This window comes from Tupaia chinensis, unplaced genomic scaffold (genome assembly GCF_000334495.1).
Source record: "Tupaia chinensis unplaced genomic scaffold, TupChi_1.0 Scaffold000238_1, whole genome shotgun sequence".
In the NCBI taxonomy this organism is placed as follows: Eukaryota; Metazoa; Chordata; class Mammalia; order Scandentia; family Tupaiidae; genus Tupaia; species Tupaia belangeri.
Genome location: NW_006159716.1, coordinates 1,449,161 through 1,475,517, shown reverse-complemented (window position 1 = coordinate 1,475,517; position 26,357 = coordinate 1,449,161). Strand labels below are relative to the sequence as shown.

At 40.6% G+C, this 26,357-nt stretch overlaps 1 protein-coding gene and 2 pseudogenes across 1 annotated transcript in view; 2 read left to right on the top strand and 1 right to left on the bottom strand.

Annotated features, from left to right (window-relative positions):
* The window catches only part of UBR2 (ubiquitin protein ligase E3 component n-recognin 2), a 164,017-nt gene that overhangs the window by 32,800 nt on the left and 104,860 nt on the right, over positions 1-26,357 (top strand). The window contains 2 exon segments of the mRNA XM_006148563.3: positions 16,060-16,138; positions 17,689-17,802. Of these exon segments, the coding sequence (XP_006148625.1) occupies positions 16,060-16,138; positions 17,689-17,802 (193 nt within the window).
* LOC102496813 (cytochrome c oxidase assembly protein COX19-like) lies at positions 12,827-13,484 on the top strand (annotated as a pseudogene).
* The window catches only part of LOC102496381 (60S acidic ribosomal protein P1 pseudogene), a 2,960-nt pseudogene continuing 1,860 nt past the window's right edge, over positions 25,258-26,357 (bottom strand).

Here is a 26,357-nt window from a genome sequence, read left to right as displayed (position 1 = left end):
ATTTGCTGACAATAACATGTTTGTTGATGTGCTTGATTGAGACAATATACAGTGTACTCTGGATGGAAAATCTCATTTTGTATGCTGTAATGATGTACAGTGAATGAATGCAAATAAATAAATTAATTTTTTTATAAAAAACATTGTTCTGAATGAAAGAAGCAAGTTATAAAGAATCATGTATTACAGAATTCTGTTAATAGGAAATGTCTAACGAATCCACAGAGATGGAAAGGAGGGGCCAGACAGTGGCCACAGTGGGGGAAAAACACCGTGTTCTATGGGGCAATCCCACATGGAAAGGCTCCTGGAGACCTCCCCGAGTATACTGGGCATGTAGCTTGTCTGTGATCCAGTAATGGCAAAGGCTGGCGGTGGAGCGTGGCCTCAGGACTCCATTGGGGATGCTGTCTCTTTCTCTCTTTCTCTGTCTCATTCATGGAAGAAATAAATAGGAATGATCTTCAGAAGTTTTTTAGTATTAAAAAAAACTTAACTAGTGCTTGCTGGGAGGGTATAGGGGAGAAGGGAATAGGAGAATTACTGCTAATGGGTATAGAGTTTCTTTTTGGGGATAATGAAAGTGATCTGGAGTTAGACAGCAATGATGGTTTTACAACCTCATGAATATACTAAGAACCAGTCACTGTATACTTGAAAGTGGTAAATTTTATAGTATATGAATTAAATGTCAATTAAAAAAATGTCCAGGCCAGCCCTTGTACCCTACTTATTAAGGAAACGAGATCCCACATGCTGACTGCATAGTTCTAATCATGGACTCTGCAGCTTGAAAAACACACCAGGAGTGTGTATGTATGTGTGTATCCGACAATCCTGACAGAATGGAGAAATGGAGAAGGGATTGTGGCATGACCACTCCCTGCTGGGCGGTACTTTCTCCTTCTCCCTGTCTGTTTCTCTGGACCAGTATAGATGCCTCTGGCAATGAAGTCTTCCGTATTTTTGGCACTAAAGGAAATCTCTTTAATTCTAGACAGTTGGAGTCATATAGATTGTTCTGCAATATTTAATTCAATAAAATTTAAAACAAGTAGAAAAGGTATATATGTCAAAACTTTGGGAACTCGTACTGGTAAATTACTGATGAGTTAAAGGAAGTCACTAAAGAGATTTAGAAACAGAACTGAATGTTAAAAATATTCATCTCTTACCAGCCTGGCCGAAGTGACACAAGCATGAGGGCCCTGCTGTACGGAGGCTGAAGCTGCATGAAAGGCCTGGATTTGGTTCCAGAGCAACCTAAACAGTCTAGACACGGTGGCTAGCTAACTGAGAGGCTGGGCAGGAGGGTAGTTAACGGCAAGACTGTCAAAAACTACTCGCCTGTCAATAAAAAAGTAAACATTACATGTTGAAATGTTGAGGACATGCTGGAAATTTTTAAAGGAAATATATACCTTGAAAATTTTTGTCAGGCCAGCTGTGACATTGAGGTTAAGTCAGCTGGATCCCATGTGGCTGACTCTGCAATTCTAGTCCTGGACTAGAATCGGCTTGGAAAGTATGCCAGGCAAGCTTGTGTCCAAAATTCTGAGAGGAGAATGGGGACGGAGGTTACACTCCCTGGAGGTTCTTTCTCACTTTCTCTCTGCCTCTCTTTGCGAGGCACGCAAGCCTTATAGCAAAACTTAAAAAAATAAAAACTAAATAAATAATAAAACACTTGTCAAGGAAGAGTGGATAAGCCATGCATCTATAACATACCCTGGTTCTCTCTAAAGGTCCTGAGCATAAAACCCTCATTATATACCTCATGTTCAGGTATTGGTTCTAAATATCATTGTCCAGTGAAAGAAATTAGAGCTACTTTGAGAAGTCATTGAGTCTGGAGCTGGGACAGGGAAAGTACAAAATAAGTCTAGAATCCTGGGAAACCAGAAGAAAGTGTGAGAAGGTGCTCAAAAAAGAGTGGGCATTGTTAAAAGAGCACAGGGGCCAATCCGAGGAACTCTCTGTGGCCACAGCTGTAACAATTTGAGCAGTAGGGCCAGCAGGTGACGTAGTGGTTAAGGCACTGAACCCACATTGTCGCAATTTGAGTCCTGGACCCGGCCACCTGAAACCCACGCTGGGTGCGTTACGTGCATACCCAGGATCCTAGGAGGAGAAGGGATTGCAGTGTGGCCTTTCCCCCGGGGGGTGATTTCTCACTTTTTCTCTGTCTCTCTGACAAAGCACACACACCCTATAGCAAAAATCTCTCTCATAAAAAAATTTTTTTTGAGCAATGAAATGAATACATGAATTTCCCCTTAATCTGCCAGGGATGCCATCCAAGACCTCCAATTAATGCCTGAAACTGGCTAGTACTCAACCGTATTTTTTTTTTTTCCATCTGATAACTAAGACTGCTACCAGGTGACTTAACAGGGCAGAGTGAGATTTCATCACGCTATTCAGAGTGACACACAACTAAAATTTATAAATTGTTTACTTCTAGAATTTTCCATTTCATATTTTCAGACTGTGGTTGACTGTGTATAACTAAAAAGTGCAGAAAGCAAGATTGCAGATAAGGAGGTACTATTGTAGGTAGTACAGTATAAGGTATTTTGAGAGAGACCACATTCACTTTACTTTTAGTATAGTACATTGTTGTGATATATTTTATTATTATTGTGTTAATCACTTAGTGTGCTTATCTAATAGAGTTTATCATAAATATGTATCAGGAAAAATATATATGAAGGGACTTCAAAAGTTTATGGAGGGAACCAGCAGTTAGCATAATGGCTATGTCGCTGGACTCCCACGTAGTCAACCGCGGTTCGTGTCCCGGACCCGGTAGCTTAAAACTCATGCTGGGCACGTGTGCGTGCGTGCCCAAGATCCTGAGAGGAGAATGGAGGAGAAGGGATTGTGGCGTGACCATCCCCTCTGGGGGGTGATTTCTCGCTTTCTGTCTCTATGTCTCTCTCTGTCTGTCTGGCGAGCGCATGCGCCCTATAGCGAAAAAAACCTCTCAAAAAAAAAAAAGTTTATGGAAAATGGAATTGAAGTGCATTTTTTGGTACAAAATAATTTGAAATTTATAGTTTTTTTTTTTTGAGAGGTTTATGCTGTAAGGTATGTGCACTCGCCAAAAAGACAGAGAGATAGAAAGCAAGAAATCACCCCCCAGGGGGGATGGCCATGCCACAGTCCCTTCTCCTCTCGGGATCTTGGGCATGCACGCACACGTGCCTGACATGAGTTTAAGCCACCAGGTCTGGGACTTGAACTGCGATCGGCTACATGGGAGTTCAGTGACATAGCCATTATGCTAACTGCTGGTCCCATAGTTTTTTCTTAATACACATTTTTCATGAGTTGGTAGTTTTTTGGGTTTTGTTTGTTTGTTTTAGGTTTTTGCCATAAGGTACACGTGCTCACCAAAAAGAGACAGAGAGAGCGAGAAATCGCTCCCCTGGGAGTTAGCCATGCCGCATTCCCTTCTCTATTCTCCTCTTGGGATTTCGGACTTGCACACACTTACGTCTGTTGTGATTTTCAAGCTGTCAGGTGTAGAACTCGAACTGTGATCAACTGTATGGGAGTTTAGTGCCTTAACCACTGTGCCACCTCTGGCCCTTCCATGAGCTTTTTGACGACCTCCTGTGAGGTTTAGTGCTATCTGTGGTTTCAGACACCAGATCCCTTACAAGTAAGGGGGGACTACTCTAAAGACAGTACTAAATTATAAGCCAGAGAGTGAACAACCATGAGGCCATAGTGATATAACCAAATATTTGAATAAACAGGAAAAGAAAGGTACTCTTAGTAGCTTTCCTATACTGAAGAGTCCCATTTAATAAAGCAGCAATGAAGGAAATAGAAAATCGTAATTAGTCAAGTAACAATATACGGTAATAGTTTTAGGTATGATTTATTAAGGGATGCTAAAATTCAGGGGTGACAGTCTGAGGATAAACAGGGTATCTATACAGTTACAGAGTATATCCCAATGTATTTAACTACTTAGAGAACGGTAGTAATGTAAACGGTGGCGAACTCTGGCAGACGACATTTTAGCCGGATGTATAGCAGAGTAATAAGACATCAGATCAACGTCCTGTGCCCCACCAGCGCAGCATCACTGAGAAGGATGCAGAATCACTTCTGTGGTACTCTTGCCAAAGACACATAACTCAGCCTTATGATAAAGGCATCCAAAAGGCCCAGCCCATCGGCACAGGTTTTAGGGCACTGCTATGTGATCTTGGAGTCTTGTGGGAAAACAGGGATCAGATCCTGGTGGGTTCACCGGCAGTTCTGGCTGGCTGGAAGGCTGGGCAGGTGGTTGTGGTATGACAAGACCCTGTTGTGTGTCTGTCTGTGTCTTTTTCAATAAATTTTAAGACATCAAATCCCAAATTAGCAGACTACTGTAAAATTACTAACCAGTACTGTTCAAGGTGTCACGGTTATGAAGTCAAGAAAAAAAAAAAAAACCAGGAACTGCCACAAACCAGAGGAAACTAAGGACACCTGACAACTAAGGAAATGCAGGATCTTGTCTTGGACCCTGGGACAGATAATGGACTTCTGTAGAAATACCGATAAAATGTGTAGTTACTAATATCGTGCCACCGTTATTTTCCTGGCTTTGATAACTGTACTATGATTAACATTAAGGGAAACTGGGTAAGAATCTAAAGGAACCTTCAGCCTTTTTTTTTGTAATTTTTCTAAGTCTAGAATTGTGTCAAAGTTAAAAAATATAAAACAAAGTAAATATTTCTGTTTAAAAATTGGATAGAAAACAGGGCAAGCTCAAAGAATCAAGAACAAAGGGAATAAGATAATCAGAAAATGGAATAAAAATAGAAGTACAAAGAGACATTCACTCTTTTGGAATTATAAATAAGCTGAGTGTCTGGCAAGACTTATTATGAAAAAGAGAAGATGCAAACGGAAATAAACTTAACTACATTCTTTTTCATGATATCATATCACATGGTTAGATTCTCTATGTTGCTATGAATAAAAAGCATGCACCTTGTAAAAAATCAGTATGGACCTAGTACATGATGGAGCCAGTGTGCAATCTGATTCTAATGTTTGAGAACTTGTGCACTGTCCACCAGATATTAAATTGTCAGGCCTGTTTGATAAACAGAACAGTTGAGTATTTCTTTGGGTCTGGGGTGCCATTAAAAAAAACTTAAAGTGCCGTGGATAAGAAACTTGGAGAACCTCTGAAATATGAGAATTATGCTCTACTAGATGCTAGTAAATTTGAGGACTTAGATGAAATGAATGAGTTCCTAGAAAAATAACAGGCAACTTGAATACAGTATGAAAGATACTGGAATGGTAATCACAAATCTTCCCTCCCAGAATTCCATATGACTGTGTTAATGACTGTAAATGTGAGTCCCACCAAATTTTGAAGGAGCAATTCCTTACTTATGCAAGTTACCATAGAAACTAGAAAAAGAGTGAAATCTGCTTACAACTCTTCATAAAGCTAATACAATCTTGATTCCCAACCCTGATAAAGATAATTAGAAAAAGGATTATTATAAAGCCACTTCTCTTTTAACATAGATGAAAAGATTCTAAATAAAACATTAGCTCTCCAGATCTACAAATAATACTATTGGGTCATCTGAAAAGTTTCCAAATTGAGTTTAGTTCAGGAATCCAGAGACAGTTCATCTTTAAAACAATTTTTTTTAAAGTTTGTTTGCCAGGGTGTGTGTGCACTTGCCAGAGAAAAAGTTGCAGGGGTGGGGGTGGGGCAAAGGAGAAAGCACTCTCAGATGTGGCCTGGTCATGCTGCAGTCCCGTGTTCGTTCTGTAGGGATCTGAGGCATGTATGCCCAGTGGCCACCAAGGCCAAGATTTGTACCTCAGTTGGCCATGAAGAATCTGTCTTAATCACCAGGCCATGGAGCTGGTCACTAAAAATTTATTGATGTAATTCACCATTTTAGTGGTCAAGAGAAGAAAAATAATGTCTTCTTCGATTCAGAAAACTTTCAGAAATTTCATTTATTTTATGAATTTGTAATAATCAATTATATACACACACACGAACTTTATTGTGTATTTGTGTATTGAATTTTCTAAAACTTTATTACAGACATTTTAAAATATAATAAAAGGTAAATGGTGTAATAGACTTGGGATGTATTCATTGCTCAGCTTCAGCATTTATCATGTGTAGCAACTTTTTAAATATATGCCCTACCCCCACATACTTTTTTTCTGCTCCACCACTATTTTGAAGCAAATTCCAGACATTAATGCCTTTTTATCAGTAGAAGCTCAATATGTAGCTTTTTTCCTCTACAACATTTAACATCCTAGCAGGGCTGGCCCTAGATCGCAGTGATTAAGCCATATGCATAGGGAGCCGAATCCCACATGGCTACCGCAAGCTTCAAATCCTTTCTCTGGCTGCTTGGGAAGCATTCTGAACAGCGTGTGTGTGTGTGTGTGTGTGTGTGTGTACGTGTATACAATACTGATGGAATGGACGAGGTGTGACCATACCCTATTGGAGGACGCTTACCTCACCACCAAAGCACATGTTCCCTCTGGCAATAAAACGAACAAAAAATTCCTAACAAATTGACACTAATTCCTTTTTCTTTTTTTTTTGAGAGGTTTACTCACCAGACAGACGGAGAGACAGGAAGCAAGAAATCACCCCCAGGGGGGATGGCCACGCCGCAATCCCTTCTCCTCCATTCTCCTCTCAGGATCTTGGACACGCACGCACACGCGCCCAGCGTGAGTTTTAAGCCACTGGGTCCGGGACACGAAACACGGTCGACTACGTGGGAGTCCAACGACAGCCATTACACTAACTGCTGGTCCCCGACACTAATTCCTTAATATTATCTAATATTTAGCCAGGATTGAAATAATTCTGATTAACTTATAAATGTTGATTCAAAGTTTATTTGCATTTGTTTTGTGTGCATAGTTTTTTACATTTTTTATTTATATTTAATTGTTATAAATCTTAATGGCACACAATACAGTTTTTAAAGATTTATTTATTTATTTATTTTTCAATTCACCAGAGAGGAAAAGTGAGAAAGTAAGCTGCCAGGTCTGGGACTTGAACCACAGTCAGCCATGAGAGAGTCTAGTGCTGCCGGCCCCCCCAATACGGTTTTTCAAAGCGTGCATGCAGTGTGTGATAATAAAATCAGGAATATTTTTATATGATTTTTATATTTGTTTTCAACAAAGAGCCTTACATTCTTGTGTCTGTTGAATGTCTTGCTGAGCCCCTGCTACATAGCCTCTGGTGTCTTTGCTTGTCCTCCCTACTGTTAAGTATTCAGATCTCTTCATTTCTGCCATAGTGTACAGATGGTATATATTGAGCGGGGCATACCATGTTTGTCCTTCCTCAACTGGCTTATTTCTTTTTTTTTTTTTTTTTTTTGAGAGGTTTTTGCTATAGGGCACGTACACTCGCCAGACAGAGAGAGACAGACCGAAAGCGAAAAGTCACCCCCAAGGGAGGAGGGCCACACCGCGATCCCTTCTCCTCCATTCTCCTCTCGGGATCTTGGGCACGCACGCACATGCGCCCGGTGTGAATTTTAAGCCACCGGGTCCGGGATGCGAACTGCGGTCAACTACTTGGGAGTCCAGCGACATAGCCATTACGCTAACTGCTGGTCCCTCAACTGACTTATTTCACTTAGCATTAGATCTTCCAGATTTAGCCACTTTGTATCAAATGGCAGGTTTGTTCTTTTTGGCTGAGTAATATTCCATTGTATATATGTGCCACATTTTTAAAAAGAATTACTGATTTATTTAATTTTTTTTTTACTTTAATTTGTTGTTATTGCTATTATTTTAATTTTGACCAGAGAGAGAGAGAGAAAGGGAAAGTGAGAAAGCAGGCAGCCTAGTCTGGGACTTGAACCATGGTGATCATGTGAGTCTAGCACCTTACCCACAATGCTACTTGCTAGCCCCTGTGCCACATTTTTTAAATCCAGTCATTGGATGTTGGGTACTTAGGTTGACTCCATGACTTAGCAATTGTGGATAGTACTGCAGTAAACATGAATATGCAAGTGTCTGTATGTTTTCCTGTCCTTTGGTTAAATTCCAAGGAGTAGGCTTACTTAGTCATATGGTAATTCTACTCATAACCTCCATATAATTTTCCACAGTGTCCGTACTAATTTACATTCCCATCAGCAGTGCAAGAGGGTTCCATTTTTATTCCAGCCTTGCCAGCATTTTTTTTTTTTTTTTTTTTTTGGTAATAGCCATTCTGGGATTAAGGGATATCTCATTGTAGCTTTGATTTGCATTTTCTTATAAGAGATGCTGAACATTTTTTCTTATGCTTTCTGGCTGATCGTATGTCTTCCTTTGAGATTTGTCTATACGGCTCATTTGCCTTTATTTATTTATTTATTTATTTATTTATTTATTTTTGAGAGAGAGATTTTTGCGATAGGGCACATGCTCTTGCTGGAGAAACAGAGACAGAAAGTAAAAAATTATCCCAGGAGAGGGTGACCACAGCAGACTCTTCTCTCTTTTTCTCTCAATATTTTGGGCACACATGCGCACGTGCCCAGCCTGAGTTTCAAGCCACCAGGTCTGGGATCCAGACCATAGTCAGCCCTGTGGAAGGCCAGTGCCTTAACCACTATACTTTCTGCTGGCCCCATTTTCCCATTTTTTTAAATTGGAACATTAGCTTTTCTGCAGTTGAACTGCTTAAGTTCTCTATATATTCTGGTTATCAAACCCTCATCTGAGGCATAGTTTGCAGATATTTTTCTCGCATTCTGTATGTTGTCTCCTCACTACTTAATTGTTTCCTTTGCTATGCAAAAGCTTTCTAGCTTGATGTAATCCCACTTGTCTATTTTGGGGATTCTTGCCTGTGCTTTAGGGGGCTCTAGACTACTTAAGAAATATTCACCAGGACTAGCAGGTGGCATAATGGTTATGTCTCTGGACTCCCACATGGCCGTGTGTAGTTCACATCCCGGACCCAGCAGCTCCCAACACTGGGCATGTGTGCATGTGCACCCAAGATCCTGAGAGGAGAATGGCGGAAAAGGGATTGTGGTGTGGCCATCCCCCCTGGGCGTGGTTTCTCACTTTCTGTCTGTATGGTGAGTGCATGCACCCTATAGTATAAATCTCTCTCTCTCCAAAAAAAAAAAAAAAAAAGAAAGACTCACTTCAATGTTTTCTCCTGTCATTTTTACATTTTGAGGTTTGATATTTAGATCTTTTATCGATTTTGAGTTTATTTTTGTAAATGGGAAGAGATAGGGGTCCAGTTTCATTTTCCTGCATATGAATAACCAGTTTTTCCAGCACCATTTGTTAAATAGACTTTCTTTTCTCCATTGAATTATGTTGTGTCCATTGTTAAAAATGAATTGGCTGTATGTTATAGAGTTGATTTCTGGATTTTCTGCTCTGTTTCATTGGTCCATGAGTCTGTTTTTTTTGCCAGTACCAGGCTATTTTGTCATCACAACTCTGTGATAGTCTCATGTTTCTAATCTATGATAGCTTGCTCTTTGCTTTTCCCTCTTATATGACCCAGAAACCAGCTAATTTTCCTGTGAGACTTTCCACATTATGGATTTGGCTGATTCTATCTCCATGGTATTGCTTAGTATGATTCTTTATTCCTTATAATCAGGCTTGATTGAATTCTGCTGTATGTTCTGTGTGTGTTTGTGTGTGTGTGTGTGTGTGTGTGTGTGTATGTTATGTGTGTGTATTGAGGTGGCAAGAACTATTGATGTGTCACTTTTGTTATTTAAATTTGCTACAGGGTTCCTATGCTTTGGGGGGTGGTGGTGGTTACAATGCAAGCTGCTGGTCCATGACTCAGAACGCAGTTGGCTATGTGGGAGTCCAGCACCTTAACCATCACATCACCTGCTTGCCCCTAGATGTGCCACTTTTTTTTTTTTTTGGAGAGGTTTTTGCTATAGGGCGCGTGCGCTCGCCAGACAGACAGAGACATAGAGACAGAAAGCGAGAAATCCCCCCCCAGGGGGGATGGTCACGCCGCAATCCCTTCTCCTCCATTCTCCTCTCGGGATTTTGGGCACGCACGCACACGCCCCCGGCGTGAGATTTAAGCCACCGGGTCCGAGACGTGAGCCGCGGTCGACTACGTGGGAGTACAGCGACATAGCCATTACGCTAACTGCTGGTTCCCAAGATGTGCCACTTTTTAATTTTTCATATTAAGGGGCACATGATACTTGGCTGCTTTTATCTTAAGATTGATCCATAAGTTTAGGTACCTAGCTGACGTGACCATTATAAGAGTTGCCTAGACTATATTATTGGGGTAGCAAAACAGTGGTATTCTATTAAATTGGTGCAAAAGCAATCGCAACTTTGGACCATGAATTTTAAATCACTTTAACTAGGCTCAAACACATCTTTATTAATCAAAATAGGAACCATTACAATCAGCACCTTTTTTTTTTTTTTTTGGAGAGGTATTTTTGCTATAGGGCGCATGTGCTCACCAGACAGAGACAGACATAGAGACAGAAAGCGAGAAATCACCCCCCACGGGGGATGGTCACGCCGCAATCCCTTCTCCTCCATTCTCCTCTCGGGATCTTGGGCACGCACGCACACGCGCCTGGCGTGAGTTTTAAGCCACCGGGTCCGGGATGCGAACCACGGTCGACTACGTGGGAATCCAGCAACATAGCCATTATGCTAACTGCTGGTTCCCACAATCAGCACATTTTTGCGAACAAGAAACAGATTCGTTTATTCCTATAGTATAAAAATCTGTGTGTCAGGATTCAGTGAACTTTTGGAAAGTATCTTCTGCATCCTACTGGTGGTGAAGCATTTTCCCTGCAAAAAGTTGTTGAGATGCTTGAAGGAAGTGGTGGTTGGTTGGCAAGAGGTCAGGTGACTATGGATGAGGCAAAACTTAACCCAACTGACTCAGCTTTTGAAGCATTAGTTGTATGATGTACAGTCAGGCGTTGTCACAGAGAAGAATTGGGCCTGCTCTGTTGACTGATGCCAGCTGCAGGTGTTGCCGTTTTGGGTGCCTCCCGCCAGGTGGCCAATTATACTTCTTAGATGTAATGGCTTTGCCCAGATTCAGAAAGTAGTAGTGGATCAGCCCTCAGCAAACAGTGACCGTGACCCTTTTTTGGCACAAATTTGGCTTTGGGAAGTGCTTTGGAGTGTCCTCTTGGTACAACCACAGAGCTGGTTGTCGTATAAAATCACTTGTAGTTGCAGTCACAATCCAATTGAGAAATGGTTCAGTGTTGTTGTATAGAATAAGAAAAGACAGTACTTCAAAACAGTGATTTTTTTTTTCCAGTCAGCTCATGAGGCACCCATTTATCAAGCTTCAAATGCTGAACAACCATAAATGATCGACATTGCATTCCTTGCAACTTCTCATGTAGCTGTAAGAGGCCTGACTTTGATGATTGCTCTCCATTGGCCAGTGTCAACTTCAGATGCCAGCAGCTACGCTCCTCATCTTCTAGGCTCTTACCTCCTTTGCAAAACTTCTTGAATCGTCACTGCAGCATAGTTCATTAGTAGTTCCTGCACTAGTGCATTGTTAATGTCACAAGTTGTCTCCACTGCTTTACGACCCATTTTGAGCTTGAATAAGAAAATCACTCGAACTTGTTTACTGGTTATCTTTATTTGCATTGTCTAAAATACATATAAAATAAACAGCAAGTAATAAGTCTTAAGCAAATAAAAGGCAAGAAATGTGCATTAAAATGATGTATAAATAATCACATTTATTTAAGAATGTATCCACTCTCAAACAGCAAATTTCAGCAGTGCAAAGCCACAATTACTTTTGCACCAACCTAATAATTTATTATTTCTTCTTCGTTTATTAGCTAGACTTTAAAAACAATTCCTCAGCAATCTTTTTATTGCCCTGAGGTCTAATTTGTATAGGAAAAGAAAGCTAAATGTATGATTCTTTCTAGAAGGGCACTTTTAAGAAAACCAACCGTGAGTATAATGCATAATGGAGAACCTTTACGTGTACTTACTTTAAGTTTTGAGTGAGGTGAGGATGTGCCTGCTGTTACTACTGCTGTGTCACACATTATTGAGTCCTTGTCAACATGTAAGGGAAAGAAAATAAGTAAAAGGTGTAAATATTAGAAAGGAAGAGAGAAAGTTGTCATCATGTAAAGAGTATGCACTTATTTATCTTGGGGAAGATAATAGCAACAGCAGAATCAACAAACTATTGGAACTGCCTTGAGTTCACCGTATTCACTAAAAATCAATACTATTTCTTTTCTTCAGACTTAACTAAAAACCAAGAATTTTTAAATACGTATATTGTAAAACAGCAAAACCAGAAGATGCCTCCACGTTAATCCAATCAGGTACAGAAAAGACTCATGGAGTAAACTTTAAAACTTGAGTAAAAGAATAGGAACTAATCAGAGACGCAATTTGTTATTATAAGGAAGTTAGTACTCTGGAAGTTCTTCAGTTCCAAATAACCTGTCAACATTTTAGTTGGGTAGGGCCAACCTATAGAGCAGGAGCTCAGTGCTGTGCATCAGGAGCCAGATCCCAGATGACTGACCATAGTTTGAATCCCAGCCCTTAACACTTGAAAAAAACACTGGGCATGTACACACACCCCCAAAATCCTGATGCGATAGAGAAATAGAGGAAAAATGATCAAGGACCCTTTCGGGGCTCTCTCCCCACCTCTCGTGAGTGCACAGAACCAATGGCAATTTTAAAAAAAGCTTTAGTTGGGGCGTTTCTTGGCTGGCCGACCTGTATACTCTGGTTTGTATTCGCAAGTGTCGCCTTCATGTCAACTGCCGTGAACTTCGGGACTAAGAACTTCCAGCCAGGGCCTCCAGACAAGTTCAGCTTCCTGCTGGACCACTTCAGTGAATATAAAAGCTTTTTTTTTTTTTTTAAGAGATTTTTGCTATAGGGTGCATGCACTCGCTGGAAAGACAGAGACAGAGACAGAAAGCGAGAAATCATCCCCCAGGGAGGACAGCCACACTGCAGTCCCTTCTCCATTCTCCTCCTGGGTTCTCACACGTGCATGCACATGCGCCTAGCATGAGTTTTAAGCCACCAGGCCCAGGACTCGAACCATGATCAACTATGTGAGAGTCCAGCAACATAACCATTATGCCATCTGCTGGTCCATGAATGTAAAAGCTTTAAAGAGAAATTCATGAAGTATGTTTCCTGACAATAATTTTGAAAATTCTTAGTGCAGAAATGAATCAAGAGAATAAGAGTACAGAAGACAACTGATGGCCCTAGAACCTCTGGAAAAATTGGAGTTTGAAGATTTGATAGACGGAAAATTAGAGGCAAAAAATAACTTGAGAAGAGTACTGGGCTGGGTCAGTGCTTGTCCAGCTAGAGCACATCATGTGGAACTGAGGCCCCTTGTGTGGCCGTTCTTAGGAACAGGCTGTCAGGTTGCCCTGAAGTACTCCACATGAAGTTAGACAGAGGGGACTTCCCTATGGATAGGTTTCATAACTAGGGAAATCGTTTATCTCCTGAGCTTCCCAAGTCATTTTCAACAATTATTCCTCCTTTTAGATTCTTGCTTCCCCTTAAGAGTGATTTTATCTTTAAATCCACATGTGCGACAGTGTTCCCAGGGAGGCTCGTTTCAGGAGCAAACATGCGTGCACATGTGAGAGAGAGAGAGAGACCCTTCCAGAGGGTCTAGTCACACTGCAGTCCCCTCCTTGGCAGTGCGGGGTGCATGCACTTCCCAGAGACGGTGGAGAGTAAGAGAGCACTCTTCTGTGGAGAACGGTCAAACTGCGTTCCCCTCTCCCTTCATTCAGGACTTTGGGCTGCACACATGGGTCCATCGTGTTTCTCAGGCCACTGGGTCCAGGACTCAAATTGTACAGTTGACTATGTGGGACCCAGCTGCCTTCACCACACCACAGGTTGACCTGGAACTCTTAAAATAGAATAAACTAGAACATATTGTCATAATGAAAGCCAGACATATTGAACTCGTGGATTTCTAACATAAAGGACATAGGGGTGTGTATGAGTGTGTGTGTGTGCCTGCACGCACAAACATTTTCTAGCCCTGCACTAAAAGGGCCAAGAAGCAGCCACACCTAGCGTCCAGAGTCTTGGCTCTGATCCTGTTCTGTTTTCTCCCTTTAGTCATGATGGAGTGCATGCACACACTTGTGAGTGAGAGAGAAGTACCCTTCACAGGTCTGATCACACTGCAGCCCCTCCTCCCCCTTCCTTCAGTCCTCTAGCCTCATATCTTGGGCACTTGTATGTGGGCCTTACATGTCTCAGGCTGACCAGGCTGGGGATTCAAATCATGGAAGCCATGGGGATCTGGTTTCTCTTGAGCAGTGTATTACTGCTGCACGGCAGCCCTGATCTCTCATTCTTTAATCACAAACCAAGATTCCTGGCTGACTCCAGGGCTGGGGCAGGAAGGTTGAAGATGAGCTTAGAGTATTAAATGTGACAAATAAATAATTGCTGAACAAAATGATGAGAGTGTTGAAAGAACACGGAAGCAAATGAAAGTAGCTCCTAGTGACCAAAGAAGACAAATTGGATAATTCCAAGTGCTGGTAAAAATACATGGCTATCAAAATGCTCACAAACTGCTGGGGATCATTAATCTCTCTGGACAGTAGCACTGAGCAGAATAAGGACCTTACATGTGTATGGCCTTGCGTTTCCAGGCAAAGCAAGTTTCAAGCAGATTTATGAGAGAACATTTACAGGCATGTTCATTGTAGCATTATTTGTGTAGAAAGGTATTGGAGGTAATCCAAGTGTCTAGCACTAAGACAGTAGAGAGAAAAAATGTTTTGAATATATTCAACACAGATGCTTCTGAGTGTTGGAGCACTACGTTGGAGTGTTTCCCCAAGCACAAGCAAGTCCCTAGGGGACACCAGCTGGGTGTCCTGTAATTGGATTCGGTTCTGTCACTGTCTGTCTAGAGTCACATCAGATCCCACACGTTAAGAACTCAGTTCCACGACATTGCTCACGTCTGTACAGTAGTCACAGTTAGGAGATTGTGACCTAGCTTCTGGCCAACTGATCACCAGCGATAAATTGGTTCCTGTGACCCTCTCCTCTGCTTTGATTAGTTTAGTAGATCAGTTCACAGAACTCAGAGAAACATTTTATGTAAATGTACCCATTTATTACAAAGGCTATTACCAAGAGTGCAGATGAATAACCAAATTTAAGAAATGCTTCCAGCAAAGATTGTGGGAAGTGGAGCTTCTGTGCCCTCTCTGGGCACAACACCTTGCAGACACCTCCAAGTGTTCAGAAATCTGCAACCTCTTTGAACCCAGTCTTTTTGGCTTTTTGTGAAGATTTCATTATATAGGCATGACTGATTACATCATGAGCCCTCTGTCAGCCCTCTCCCCTCCCCAGGGCCCACTTTGTAGAATCTTATTCTCCCATCAGGAAGTCTCCTGGGCCATTCGTGTTGTGTGAATGCCAGGTGTTTGGGCTGACAGAGGACCTGTATCTGTGTGCTGAACGTATAGGACGTTTGACCTCCGCTTCTTGTTAAAGTTGAAGTAGAAGTGTAAGTTGTAATACTGTTTTCTTGGCATCCCAGCTGATGTCGGTACCACTTTGAGACTGTTGGTCTCTAGCACCTGTTTGAAGAAAGTTATGTGAAATCCCAAGGTAATGATCTTAAGAATTTATATGTATTTTTTAATCTAGGCCATGAACATCTGTGCATTTTAATATATAATTTGATTTCCCCAAATCCGTTGGAAAATTTACCATGAAATTGAAATGTATCACTGTAGTAATTTGTGCCTTGAAAGACTGCCTAGTACACAACCAGTATGGAAAGCAGATTCTCAAACTGATTTTATTTACCAGAGATCTGACAGGTCTTTGGGACTGTTTCCTTTCTTAGAACACCAAGAAGCTTCACTGTTTTGATTCTTCTAGCATGGGTTCCAATTTGAAATATTCTGTTGTGAGATATGTAGTTATTTTATGACACTCTGATTTTTTTTTTCTTTAACTTTACAGAGACTGTGCAGTTGATCCAACTTGTGTTTTGTGCATGGAGTGCTTTTTGGGAAGTATTCACAGAGACCATCGATATAGGGTTAGTAATGTCCAAATAAAAAGCATATCCAGTATTGAATGTTATACTAGATACCTTTTCTTTCTTCTAAAACCCAGAGATTTAACACTAAGACGGGGGAGGTGGGTGAAACAACATGTCATTTAAACACTGGTGATTGTATAATGTCAGTGTAGAAATCATGAATCCATGTTTCTTGGAACACATGATTTAAGGAAGATGACATGCTATCAGTTCTTTTGTATTGGTTTAAAAGTAGTTTATTTTGATTTGGCTGGTTTTCAATGTTTATTTAAGAGGCCTCTATTACAGTGTATGAGAGGGTCCAGTTCTAGTGCATAAGACCCACCCAATTTCATTCATTTTTTCCCTGCCATATTGCAGTTAATGTTTTTCTAAAAATCAGTTATGTTTGCTTTTAAGTTAGGGTTACAAATAAAGGCGGATTATTTCTAACCCAGGTTTCTTTACTTTAAGTTGAAGAGAAACCTTGAAAACTTAAAGGTTAGGGAACATTTGTTGTGTGTAATTTTTTGCCCTAAGTCAGTAAGAGAATTTCACTTCGTTTTAAGCTGTTCTACTGTGTCTGGTAACGAATAAGCACACAAGCTCTTAGGTGAAGTGGCTACCTTCTATGTTTCTTGATATAGGTCTTTGTATCCTTGGGAATAACTGTCATTTATAGGGTTGCATTAACTATATTGTGATATGTAGCACACACATACTTAACTTTGGGGTAGACTATAATAGGGCTTATTCTAAAATTTGCCACATCTAATATCTCTGCCTAAAGTCTTCTTCATAGTATTTTAGAAAAGCAGAATATCTAGTCTACCCGTTAATAACTTACAGGTTCTGTCTTGCCCGATTTCTTGACTCATTGCTGTATATTAAGGAGGTATGAGTAATTTTTGAGCCTTACAGGTAGTGAAAACTTTTTATAGACTAGTCAATCCACTTTTGTATTTCCTGAGTCTTTATTACTTGTCTTCTCAAAGAGTGACTATTCAGGGAGATTAGAGAAGAAAAATAAACTATTTCTGTAGTCTTCGTTGCCTTTCTCTTGGGCAAATCACCACTTTATTTTTTTTTAACCCGGGCTTGCTGTTGAGGTCCTCCTGCCTCGACCACCCAGCTGCATACGCGCCACCACTGTTGGCTCTTTTTTACTTGCTGTGTTGCCCAGGCCTCAGGCTCCCGTTCTTCCTGAGCCTCTGGGATTACAGGCACACTCTTAACTAGATTCTTTTAGGGGACATAGAAATCTCTACAACCCTTGGTTCTGCTGCACATTGTAACCTGCTAGCATAGCTGAAAGCATTATACCAGTTTAGCCAAGACCCAGTAGGAAAACTGTCATGATCCCCTTGATTTTCTAATTAAGGAAATCATGTAGGCAGACAAATCTTTAAACTATCTGTAGTTTACTCAGCACTACAAAGTAGCTTATTTTATTTTGAAATTACTTAGATTAAGCAATGTGATTTCCTTAGCTCTTGCTGTTCTTACTTATCATCTGATAGGTCTCACTAAATACCTATTGACAAGATGCTTTGTAATTTTTTTTCAAGATGACAACATCAGGAGGTGGAGGTTTCTGTGACTGTGGTGACACTGAAGCTTGGAAAGAGGGTCCTTACTGTCAAAAACATGAACTTAACACCTCTGAAATTGAGGAAGAAGAGGTAAAAGCATTTTTTTTTCAAAGTTGTTTTTAAGGAAATACCGTTTTAAACAAGAGTTTGAAATATTTTCAAAAATAGGAATTAAATTATAATCCAGCAAATGGATAAGCAAATAGTTTTGTCATTATTAATAGCGACCAAGTGTACTTTGAAAGTTCTTTGCATTTTGTGGATGTCATACCATTGCTAATAATACACACTTGAAATTCTATAAACTTGGTTTAGTTTACATTTTTTTATTTGGTTGGGGTTTTGTTTCATCTTACACATACACACACACACACACACACACACACACACACACGAAGATTTTGCATCTTTTATTACCATACATGACAGCCAACCCATAATTATCACTTTCTGTTAAATCCATATCACAGGATATGTGATGGGACTAAGGGTGGAGCTGATAGCTCAATACAGATTATCCCTACTCCTGCTATAAATGTGTCCTTTTTAAAATTGTTGGTCCTGCATTATTACTCTTTAAGTGATATTTCTAATGAAATAATGGGCTGCCACTTAATAATGCTTGACTCTCTGCTGCTTTTGTGGCAATTTGATATTTGATTCAAGATCCTTATTTAAGGTTTTTTTATTATTATTATTTTTGGAGAGGTTTTTGCTATAGGGCGCGTGCGCTCGCCAAACAGAGACAGACAGAGAAATAGAAAGCGAGAAATCACCCCCCAGGGGGAGATGGCCATAACGCAATCCCTTCTCTTCCATTCTCCTCTCGGGATCTTGGGCATGCACGCACACGCGCCCGGCTTGAGCTTAAGCCACCAGATCTGGGACTCAAACTGTGGTCGACTACATGGGAGTCCAACGACATAGCCATTACGCTGTTGGTCCCAAGGTCTTATTATTTTTAAATGGCAGTAAGGGAGGTATATTCAGAGTACTTCTTCATTGGTTGTAGACCTGATACAGATCTGGGGTAAGTAGATATTAATAGTCCTTTAGGGTGCATATACCCTCTGTGGCCATGCCACAATCCCTTCTCCATTCTCCTCTTAGGATCTTGGGCGGGCACGCACGCACACGCGCCCGGCTTGAGCTTAAACCACCAGATCCGGGACTCGAACTGTGGTTGACTACATGGGAGTCCAGTGACATAGCCATTACGCTAACTGCTAGTCCCTCAAATATTTTAACAGAATGACCAAGAGTTGTGGTATAGCACAGTGTCTTTCTAAACTGTGCCCTGTGTTTTACACAGGTCAAAATTTGTACAAAATGAAGGACTAGCAGATGGCATAATGGTTACGTGGCTGGACTCCCATACGGCCAACTGTGGCTCCAGTGCCAGACCACGAGGCTTGAAACTCACCAGGCATGTGTGTGTATGTGCCCAAGATCCCTGGAGGAGCATGGAGGGGAAGGGATTGCAGCATGGCCATTCCCCCGGGGTGTGATTTTCTTGCTTTCAGTCTCTCTCCAACAAGCACACATACCAGAATCTCTCTTTTAAAAAAAAATTTAGTGCTGTAGAAAACATGTGTTTATTATTAAAACTTGCTCTGTGCAAGTTTTTTGGGATTTGCTATAGGACAGTGCCACATAGTCAGGGTTTCAGATTTCTTTACTACTACTAGCAGCTTCATTTTAATTTATTTTATATGTTTGATTAGAGTTTTGTGTGTAAAAATACAGACAGATCATGGTATATTTGAAAAAAATAGTCATGCCTTGAAAAATGATTAAAAACCATTGGAATAAAACTTTAGGATTATAGAAGGAAATATTTGCAAATTATATCCTGTAAGGATTTAGTATCCAAAATATATCTCTTACAACTCAACAATAAGCAGACAATCAATCATACTAAAAAATGGCCTGTGGTGTGGTGGTTAAGGCACCTAGATCCCATATGGCTGACTGGGCAGTTCAAGTCCCAGATCTGGTGGCTTGAGACATGCCAGATGCATGTGTGTATGCCCAAAATCCCATAAAGAAGAAGAAATGGGAAAAGGGATTGTGGCATAACCATGCCCCATGGCAGGTGTTTTCTCATTGTCTCTCTCTCTCCTTTCCTTCCTTGTGAACACACACACCCTCTGGCAAAACTTTAAAAAAAAAAAAGTAGGGGGAGGGCAATGGACTTGAATAGTTATCTAAAAGATACACAGATGACCAACAAAAAAATGACAAGATACCCAACGTTATTACCTATTAGGGTGTGTGGCTAAAACCACAGTGAGATACTGTATCACACCCACTAGCATGACTGTAATAAAAATGAAAAATAACAAATGTTAGTGAGGATATAGAGAAATTAAAACTCTTGCACATTGCTGGTGGAAATGAAAAATGATTTAGCACTGTGGAAAACAGTTTGGCTGTTAACATATTAAACATAGAACCACCTTATTTCTCTGTGTTTCCAATCCTAGATGTCTACTCCAAATAACTGAAAACAATTATTCAGAAAAATCCACGTATAGGCATGTTCATAGCAATATTGTTCACAATAGCCAAAAGGTAGGGATATCCCACGTGTCTTTGAACAGATGACGGGAAAAACAAATTGCAATATATACATATAATGGAGTATTATTCAGCCATAAAAAGGAATAAAGTACCAATATTTGGTACAGCATACATGAACCACCAAAACATTATGCTAAATGAAAGAAGTCGGGCACAAAAATCACATAGTGTATGATTCTATTTACATGAAATTTAAGTAGAATAGGTAAATCTGTACAGATAGAAAATAGATTAATAGTTGCCAAGGGCCTGGGAAGAGGAAAGTGGGAGAGACTACTCAGTGAAAAAAGAGGTTTTTTGTTTTTCGGGGTTTTTTTTTTAAGAATTATTTTTATTTAACTTTATTTATTATTATTATTTTCCAGTTTGATCAGAGGGAGACTGAGAAAGGGAAAGTGAGAAAGCAAGCCGCCAGGTCCGGGACTTGAACCATAGTTGGCCATGTGGGAGTCCAGCGCCTTTAACTACCACTCCACCTGCTGGCCCCGAGAAAAGGGTTTAAGTTTAGAGTGATGGAAATGTTTTGAAACTAGATGGTTTTATTGTATAACATTATGAATGTACTAATTCACCACTGAGTTGGTGAGTTTAAAATGATTAGACTGAGTCTTAGGTTAAGAGCAAATGTTTTATATTCTCTGAATTTCATATCAGTTATTTGAAAAAAATACTGGGTTGTTGAAAAAGTCATGGTGTATTTCTCTGTGCAAAAACAGTCCAGGACTTTAGGATGTCTGTTACCTTTTAACCTTGTATTAGCGTAGACTTAAAATAGTTCTGTTTTTTAAAAAAGTTGGTTCATGTATCTCTTCCGTAACAGAGAAAGTCAGGCACCCAACAGGGTCTTCACACACTCCCAGTCCCAGCAGTCCAGATGATAGGCATGCCTGTGTGCCCTTTGGAGAGGCCGTGTGATGCCACCCCAGATCGCTTCTGTGTGGGTCTACACCACCATGTGGCCTCGTCAACTACTTTTCTAAGGAAAAAAATTTGAATCTGCCTGCAGTAACTCTGTTAGCGTTATACTCAGACATTAGTGGGAAGACCATCAAATAGTCTACACCCTGGCTAATTACCTGAATTTTAAGAAAATGGCAGCAAGCTCACTTTCCTGCCTGAAATCACAATGGTCCTGCCTGGAGAATATATATACTTGAACTTGAGAGAGAATAAAACCTCCAAACTCTCCCATTTAATTCATACTTAAGAGTTCAGCAAAAAGAAATGAAATGTTTGAAGACAAAACTATAAGCTAATAAAAGACAGCATTTTGGGGACTAGCAGTTGGCGTAATGACTATGTCACTAGACTCCCATGTAGCTAATCACTGTTTGAGTCCCGGACCCAGTGGCTTAAACTCACGCCAGGCACGTGTGCGTGCATACCCAAGATCCCGAGAGGAGAATGGAGAAGGGATTGCGGCATGGCCATCCCCCCTGGGGGGGGGTGATTTCTCGCTTTCTGTCTGTCTGTCTCTTTGTCTTTCTGGCAAGCTCACATGCCCTATAGCAAAAAAATAAATAAAAAAATAATAAAAAGACCCTTAAAAAAAGATAGCATTTTGTTTAGCATGCCTACTAGCCCACTAACTAAATTCATATATATATGACATATCATATATATTATATATGTATAGCATGCATTTTATGCTTGAAATGGAAGACAGGTGTATGTATTTGGAATATAGGATTTTAGTTGGGATTGCGGCATGGCCATCCCCCCTGGGGGGGGTGATTTCTCGCTTTCTGTCTGTCTGTCTCTTTGTCTTTCTGGCAAGCTCACATGCCCTATAGCAAAAAAAAAATAATAATAATAATAAAAAGACCCTTAAAAAAAGATAGCATTTTGTTTAGCATGCCTACTAGCCCACTAACTAAATTCATATATATATGACATATCATATATATTATATATGTATAGCATGCATTTTATGCTTGAAATGGAAGACAGGTGTATGTATTTGGAATATAGGATTTTAGTTGTTTATAGAATTGTTTTTATTGAACTTAATTTTTTTTGTGTTATGTATTCAGCTGTATCTTAAGAAAAAGGTAGAAAAAAATTGATAAGAATTTTTTTGAGAGAGGGAGAGAGAATTTTTTGCTGTAGAGCACATGTACTTGCTAGAGAGACAGCAAGATACAGAGAGACAGAAAGTGAGAAATCACTTTCATCAGAAAGTGAGAAATCACTTTCATCAGAAATCACTTTTCTGATGGCCACACTGCAATCCCTTCTTCTCCATTCTCCTCCTGGGATCTTGGACACGAGCCCACATGTGCCTGGTGTGAGTTTGAAGCCACCAGGTCTGGGATTTTAACTGTTGTCAGCCACGTGGGAGTCCAGCAACAGAACTGCTATGCCATCTGCGGGTCCCAGATACAGTACTTTTTTTTTCTTTTTTTTTTTAAGAATTATTTTATTTTATTTATTCATTCATTCATTTATTTCAACCAGAGAGAGAAACAGAGTGAGAGCAAGGGAGAAAGCAAGCCACCAGGTCCAGGACTCAAACTGTGGTCAGCCACATGGGAGTGTCCAGCACCTCAACCACCATTTCACCTGCTGGTCCCCCAAGATTCAGTACTTATGTAGGAACACTGTTTGGGAGTTCCACAGCTCGTCTCAACTGTTGGCATGGAGATTGAGGTAAAACATTTCTTCGTTGTGGAGGCCAAGGATCAAATTACAACAGTGCCACCCCTGGCCAGATCTCATCTGTAACCTGTTTTTGACTGGCTCCACCATAAGCTAAATGCTTTTTCCATTTTAAGTAGTTGGAAAAAATCAATAGAACATTATTTTGTGACATAAAAATGATATGAGATCTAAAATTCAGTGTTCATAAATAAGGTGTTATTGCAACACAGACATGCTTAATTGATTTTCTATAAAACTGCATTCCCAGGGCTGGCAGGTGGCATGGTGGTTAAAGGCACTGAATTCCCACATGGCCAACCGTGGGTAGAGTCCTGGACCTGGCGGCATGCTTTCTCGCTTTCCCTTTCTCTCTCGGGTCAAGTTTAAAAAATAGGAATAATAACAAATGGAATTAAATAAATAGATAATTTCTTTAATTTAAAGAAACACTGCACTCCTACTAAAACAGCAAAATTGAGCAATTAAAGCAAGAGACCCTATGGCCTGTGAAGACTAAAATATTGAGTCATTGGAAAAAGTCAAGACACATTTTTGCATAGAAAAATATGTCATTAGTTTCACTGTCCGGCTCTACAGAAGAAGCTTGTTGACCCCAATATAGGCTGTTGGAAGCATTGTGCTTAGCATACTTGGTTCCTACTTACTAAGTGGCAGAAGACATGTGCCCCACCACTGTGACAATAAAAAGTGCCCAGCCAGATTTCCAGTAACCCCTTGAGTGTAAGGGTATCTTTCCCAATCAAGGGAAAATCCCCATCACATACTGTGTAGTTTCTTTTTTGTTGACATTCATCAAAGTCTAAACAACATTTCTCTGAGATTCCACACCAGGAAGTGTTACGTTTTTCCTGGTGTGAATCTAAAACTGGTTATGTTTTCCGTTGAGGCTTCAGGAAAAAAGGTCCAAATGTTTGGAAACAAAGCTTAATATATGAAAATGTATGTGATCTGCATTTTTAAATAGATGCTCTTTTGACTACAATTTATTCCCATACCTTTATTTTTCCTTACAGGCTTTGTATATGTCTTTTAATGCAACTCTACTGCGTGTATTCTTAATTTGCTAGACATTATTTTGAATGAGGTCTATTAACTGAACAAACAACGTAGTGAAGATTGCTATAATCTGAAATTTTTACAAGTGCTGCTCCCCTCTTATTTCAGTGCACATCGGTAGTAATAAGTAGCTAGATATTATGCTAAGTACTTTACTTGGCCTATCTTACTTAGTTTAGTTCTCACAATAGACTTATAAGATGGATACTGCCATTATAAGATTTTATAGATGCAGAAGCTTGAGTCTTAGATTAAGAAATGTACCTAGGTGCTGGATAGTGGTGCAGTGGTAAAACACAGAAATTGTTCTGAGACCAACCCACGTGGAAAGGTTCCCAGTCCACATCCAGAGTACCTCACTGAGTGTACCAGGTAGGGGGCACCCAGGGCTGGAAGTGGATGGTGTGGTTGGGTTCCATCTGGGGGTTCTCTCTCTATTTTTCTCCTGCACCCCCCCCCCAAGAAGTAAACTTAACAAACTTGCTCAAAATGTCCCACATAGTAAGTGCTGGAACTGAGATTTAAACCTAGGTAATATATACTCCAGTAATGAAACTTTTAAAAGTATATTATCCTGATTTAAAAAAAAATTGTTGGCAGTAGAAATTTTTTCAATGAAATTCTAACACAACAAATAATAAAACATGTAGTAGTTAATCTTTTTTCTTAATTATTTAATTTTTTTAAATAATTACTTTATTTATTTTAATTTGCCCAGAGTGGGAATGGGGGAGGAGAGAGAGAAAGTGCCAGGTCTGGAACTCGAACCACGGTCAGCCATGTGGGAGTCCCCAAGGGTTGGAACCCGAACCCCGGTCAGCCATGTGGGAGTCCAGTGCTCTTAACCACCATACCATCTGCTGGCCCCTAATTTTATTCTATATTTTTAATTTGTTGTAGGGCATGTGTGCTTACCAGAGAGGAACAGACAGAGAGAGAAGGCAAGCTGCCAGGTCCAGGACTAGAACCGCAGTTGGCCATGTGGGAATCTAGCACCTTAACCACCACACCACTTGCTGGCCCCAATCTTTTCTTTTTTTTAAGAGTTTGGCTTTGGGCCAGCAAGTGGCATGGTGGTTAAGGTGCTGGACTCCCACATGGCTGACCACAGTTCAAGTCCTGGACCTGGTGGCTTTCTTTCTCACTTTCTCTTTCTCTCTGTGTGTGTTTGTCTCTGTGTTTCTCTGGTGAGCACATGTGCCTTATAGCAAATTTTAAAATAATAATAATAAAATTAAATATTTTTTAAAAAGAGTTCTGCTTTTTATTGAACACATTACAAAAGAGGTTTAGTTCAAGTAAACCAAAGCCCATGTCATCATCAGATTCCTCAGATTCTTCTTTCTTTGCTTCTACTTTCTTCTCTCCAGCTGGAGCAGCAGCAGTAGGTGGGGCACGACCTCCTGCAGAGACAGCACCAGCTGCTCCTGCAGGTCCACTGGCCCCTGAGCTGCAGGTGTGGCTCCTGATGTTGTCACTGACCACGGCCTTTGCAGACAAACCAGGCCAGGAAAGTTGCACATCTACACCACTGCTTTAGCAAGGGCATTGATCTTATCCTCCGTAAGGATCACCTCCGCTTCATGCAGGATGAGGACCGGGTAGATACAGGCAAGCTTGGAAATGGAGGCCGTGGTGCAGACTGGCCCGGTGCTAGTCACCAGGTGCAGTGAGAGCTTCAATCCAACATGGCCTTAGCTCAGAAAGACCGAATGCCTTGGCAGCAGCTGAGCAAAGGAAAGGGGGCAATTTCTTCAATAGATTTATTTTTTATAAGTTGAAATATGTGTGGGGCTTACAGACGATGTAACAGTTATGTTGCTATACTTCCACATGGCCAAATGCGGTTCGAGTCCCTGATCTGATGGCTTCAGAGTCATGTGAGGGGTGTGTATGTGTGTGCCTGATAACCTGGGAGGAGACTGGAGGAGAAGGGATTGCAGTGTGGCCATCCTCCCGGGCGGGGGTGATTTCTCACTTTCCCTCTCACTGTCTCTCTCTCTTGCCAAAGGGCACATGTGCCTTAAGGCAAAAACCTCTTTAAAAAAAAGTTGAAATATGTTACTTGCTTGTTAGAAAATCAGTCATAGGAAAAGTAAGGTGTTTTGATGATGGCTTCTACTTTATTTCTGTATTTTTATTTGGGCAGTATAGAGAAAATCCTCATTCATACTTGATTTGCATATGATAGCAGTTAAAATTGTTATTGTAATACAAACATATATTTAAAAACTTCAGACACGAGCCAGCTCATGGCTCGGTGGTTAAGTGAGGTAGAACCCGCATGACTGACCATGCGGTTTGGACCTGGAGGCTTGGCACACGTGCACATGTGCTTGCATGCC